Source organism: Pollachius pollachius (assembly GCF_949987615.1).
Source record: "Pollachius pollachius genome assembly, chromosome: 5".
Lineage (NCBI taxonomy): Eukaryota > Metazoa > Chordata > Actinopteri > Gadiformes > Gadidae > Pollachius > Pollachius pollachius.
In genome coordinates this window covers 9,315,374-9,320,373 of record NC_136938.1, presented here as the reverse complement: position 1 = coordinate 9,320,373, position 5,000 = coordinate 9,315,374, and the positions used below count along the sequence as shown (strand labels likewise).

General features: G+C 44.0%; 1 protein-coding gene across 1 annotated transcript in view; it reads left to right on the top strand.

Annotated features, from left to right (window-relative positions):
* Window positions 1–5,000, top strand: part of scg3 (secretogranin III) — a gene marked incomplete at both ends in the record, with an annotated part of 15,689 nt that overhangs the window by 6,592 nt on the left and 4,097 nt on the right. The window contains 4 exons of the mRNA XM_079736118.1: window positions 172–288; window positions 2,000–2,083; window positions 2,977–3,087; window positions 4,140–4,229. Coding sequence (XP_079592244.1) covers window positions 172–288; window positions 2,000–2,083; window positions 2,977–3,087; window positions 4,140–4,229 — 402 coding nt within the window. The remainder of the gene's footprint in view (window positions 1–171; window positions 289–1,999; window positions 2,084–2,976; window positions 3,088–4,139; window positions 4,230–5,000) is intronic.

Sequence of the window (5,000 nt, the reverse complement as noted above, 5' to 3'; positions counted from 1 at the left end):
GGGTCATTTTGGAATCATTTGTGAGGGCAATGGCATTCCAGACTATTTGTGGACTGAATGATTAATCGCGGGAAAAAAAGGGAAATTGTCAACTTTATAGGCTATAAAAAACCATCGCTGGTGATGATGTTGCCCTGCTTCACCGACGCTCTGGTGGTTCTGCTTCCTCAGACCAGGACGCCCAGGAGAGGGAGACGCTGATCACTATCATGAAGACGCTCATCGACTTTGTGAAGATGATGGTGAAGTACGGCACCATCACGCCCGAGGAGGGAGTCTCCTATCTGGGTAAGGAGAGGAGAAGGCTGGCCGTCCCTTCTGGTGGTTTTAAAAACCCTGGTCTGCATGTTTTGGGGGGGGGGGGGATAAGCGCTGGACTCGCACTAAACTACCTTATCTGAGATGTGTTTTATGTTTTCTTTTTTTATTGGTAACCGCAGAGGATCTTACACCACATCCATTAGTACGCAGAGTACCCAGAGTGCATTAGTGCACCATTTTGCAACAGTTTGCACCAGTTTGCACCAGTTTGACAGATCGGTCTGTGCTTAATGTGTTACCTGGTGTGCTCCAGCAGCCAAGATAATGTATCTTATGAGCGCAGACAGTAGTGCAGTAAGGCCGCTTTTAGAGGCAAGATTAGGGTCAGGGAACTCCCATAACGAAGCAGACTTTATGGCCAACCGGCTTTACAGCCGACCACTGAAAGGTCTGCCACATGTCATCAGCGCTGGCCGGGCTCTCTCTCAGTCCCTGGCGGCGTTTCCCAGGAGCTTCACTTTGTCCATCGTATTACATCGTTTCGGACGTGAAGGTGGAAGTGTCGGTTGGAGAGGGCCAAGATTTTATTGTTATTTTTTTTTAATCATGCCGTGTTTATGAGAAGAGCATTGGGAAGGATCCATACAGAATACTGGAACAAGACAGTCAAAATCATATACAGAAAAAGGTCAATGCTAACAAAGAGGAACCATTTCGGTGTTTCACAGTCACACTTAGCTATTTCACATCACAGAATCAACATTCAAAAGCTCATTTTACAATATATATTTTAAAAAACATTAATTAGCTGAGCAAATGATGATGAGCACACAGACACCTGTTGGTGACGCGTCGCCCCCCGGCACCAATCAATAGCCAGGCTCCCCCTGCAGAGGGACCGCTGACTGACACATTACCGCTAATGATCCCTTGATTTATGTCTACTGGTTGGAAAACCCTGCGGCCCCTAGACACAGACAGGCACACAGACACACGTCAATAAACACACAGCCTTATGCCCGACGATGTCGGCGACAATTTGATACATCGTACGTTTTTATTCGGCACCTCGGTACTTCTATAGCTTGTTGCACAGAGATGAGCAGATAGTGTTATGCCGTAGCCTAGCAACCAGCTGTTGTCAGCCTCCCCTCCCCCCTGCCATTCTGACTACTACGGTGTTGTGGAGTGAATCACCTGACTACACAAATGTCACACAAGCAGCTGTCAATCACAGATAATCTGCCTTTCAGAGATAAGGTTCATGAGATGGAGGGGGGTGGGGGGGGGGGGGGGGGGGGGGGGTGTTTGTGTCCTGTTGGGGGGCAGGAGGCTGATAGTGGGGATGGAAGAACAGAGAGAGAGAGAGGGAGAGAGAGAGAATGAGAGAGAGAGAGAGAGAGAGAGAGAGAGAATGGTCATTTAGTAATCTAATTAGCCACAGAAGAAGAATCGGGTTACAATGGAGGAAGGCATAAGAAACAATATCAAATCGAGCTAGTGGAAAGAGAGAGTGTAAAAATCACAGCTCGTTTAGCCTTTGTCATCCAAACAGTCTTCCTATTTGCCCGATTTAGATGACACACATTTCCCTCTCTGTTCGTAATCACCCTCTGAAAATTACAGGAAATGGGGCTTCAGAATGACCAGGCTGCTTTCATGGCTCTGTTGGTTTAATAAATTGCAGCCAGCCGGCTGACTCTCACCGCTGTGTTTGTTTGTTTTTCCCCCCACTCAGAGAACCTGGATGCCATGATTGCCCTGCAGACGAAGAACAAGCTAGGCAAGGCTCTGGGCAATCCGGACTTCACCGCGCTCGCTGGTAAATAGATCCCTAACACGGCACACGAGACCTACTGACACGCGGAAAAAAGCCCCACACAATACCTAGAATGAAACAGAAACAGAGAAAATAGGATACAATTAAAGCAGAAATGCGGTTTAAAGGTAGACTTTGCAAATACAGCTGTGAGAGAGATGATATATATGTAAGTAAAGCATTTATATTGTGTTGTCACAGAGTTGCAATATCGACCCTGCCTGCTTCAATGCACAAACGCATTGTCCATCATGTTTATACGGTGTGTAGAATGGCATCATGACTTGGTAAATACCATTAGCAGGGCCCATTAGTGACCCATTGTGGCCGACGACAGGGCTAGGTGCGTCAGAGGGTACACTCTGTAAAGACCAGAGGCTTTTAGCCACGGCTGAGCAAACACCTGGACTGATACCAATCTGTTCACATAGGTCAATGCATAAATAGATGTATGGATGGATGTATGGATGGATGGATGGAAGGATGGATGGAAGGATGGAAGGATTGAAGGATGGATGGATGGAAGAATGGAAGGATTGAAGGATGGATGGATGGAAGAATGGATGGATTGAGAGATAGATTTTGTTTGTATAAATATATACAATAAAGAATTGTATTTTATTCTATTCTATTCTAAATAAACCCCTCAGCAATAGGGAAAGAAAGAAAGTGTATCAAATAATATTTACATCTGTATCAAAGAAAATGTACATCTGTATGAACAAAACATGTAATCATAACACTGCCGGAGGTAATATGTCGCATTGTATTAACCAGTCAAACATCGGCCCCTTCCAACACTGAATGTAAGGAGATAATGGCATGTTGTGAGTGAATGGATATCTGTGGGTGCATCCCTGGGTGACTTCAACCTGCGTCGTTGTCCTCTGTCTCAGGCAAGCTCCCGGACGACGATGACAACACCAAGCAGGGGGCGGCCAAGATGCAGAAGGAGTATGAGAACCTGATGGACTCAACCAAAGGGGAGCAGCCGCCCACTGAGATCAGTCAGTCCCCTACTACTACTACTACTGCTGCTGCTGCTGCGACTGTTACTACTGCTACTCATGCTACTACTACATCACAGCGTCACACACAACCCTTCTGGCCCAGGCGTTAGACAGAGCGGTACTTTTGTTGTTGTTTGATTCATTAATTTTTTAACATACATTTCACACCTTCACATAAGCTCAAAGATGGGCCTCGTTAGCAGAATGACTCATTCATTAGGATCGTTAGTGCTTGCGTTGTTATTGTGTTTATTGTCACATTTTGCTGAAAAAAGATATTTCAAACGTACGATGACACGATACAATCTCAGCTGATACATTTTGATATTTGATCAGGGAATAGAGCAGCTTTAAGCCGGTCTAGTAAAGTAAGTATGTATCATGTAACATGCAAATGCACACAGAAACACACTTATGCACGTACGCATGCACACACACACACACACACACGCACGCACACACGCTCAGTGATTATCAGTTTATCTATACCACTTCCCTAAGGATATGAAGGAAATCAACGGAGGGCGTCATAGATGGTTATTATACTATAGTATATTATCCGTTATCCGTCCCTAAGCTAACAGTTGGCGTGGAAAATTCATACTTTAATAAGCCCTAAAATGTATCAACGCTACACAAGGAGGTGGTCTGCTCGCGTCTTTATCAGTTTAATTTAGACGCTGAGCGCAGAGATGTCGTCACAGCAGAGCACTGATGTGTGTGTGTGTGTGTGTGTGTGCTCCGCTGCTCTGAGTCAAGACAGCCTTGGTGATTTAAGATCAAGAAGATGTTCACATTTTATAAGCACTTCACTATGCTCCGTCAATATGGTGTCTTCCAAATTTACTTGGTTAATACATTTGACAGTTAATACATAATGTTATTCGGTTATATTCTAAATCCAGCCATGTTTTATTTTCAGCAGCGTAACAGGAGGTCAGGATTATTCTGAAAGAGAGTGGATTGTATAAATACAAGAACTGCTGTCCGGGATAAGAATGTTTTTCGAATATAATTAATTAATAATGATGGGGTTCTCTCTGCTATAGGCCAGCCTGGGAAGTCAGAGACGTACCTGGAAGCCATCCGCAAGAACATCGAATGGCTGAAGAAACACAACAAGGAGGAAGGCAAAGAAGGTGAGACACATGAGCGGGGGTACATGAGATGATCTTCGTTATCGTTAAGCAAAATAAAGAAACACAAATGTGTCCCGCTAGAGTCCAGTCCTGTTGGCTGCAAGGTAATCACCCAAAATGTGAAATTAATTTGAGAATATTAGCTTTTTTGTAGTAAAAAGAATTATGATAATAATGATAAAGAAATAATAATAATATAAAATATATATATTGCAATGCTTTGCGCTACAAATCGATATAGGTGCGTGCTGAACAGAAAAATATTGCGATACTGAACAGAATCGATTTTTCCCCCACCATTATCAGATAGTGATTATGGAATGTAAAAAGCACTCTAATTAGCTTAGGATATAGCCAATGAGGCACAGTGAATCAGCAGTGTTAGGAGAGTAGAGTTAGGTTAGACAACACAATTTGGCCAAAATATGACTGAGGCAATTATGGTATGAGGCTATCGATATGTTTCACCAGAAGGTGTGTGTGCATGTATGTGTGTATTTCTGCGGGTATGAGTGTGTGTTTGTGTATGCATGTGAGGCACATATATGTCAGTGTTTGGGGTTGTGTGTGTGTGTGTGCGTGCATGTGTCTGCACACATATGTGTGTCGTCTGGTTGTGTGTGTTTGTGTGTGTGTGCACATATGTGGGTGTGGTTTGGTTGTGTGTTGTTGTGGTTGTGTGTGTGTATGTGTGTGTGGGGGCCGACACCAGTCCAAAGTAATGCCTCAATTAGAGACATCTTCTCTTTCGTCTTGGAATTAGTTTTGGGA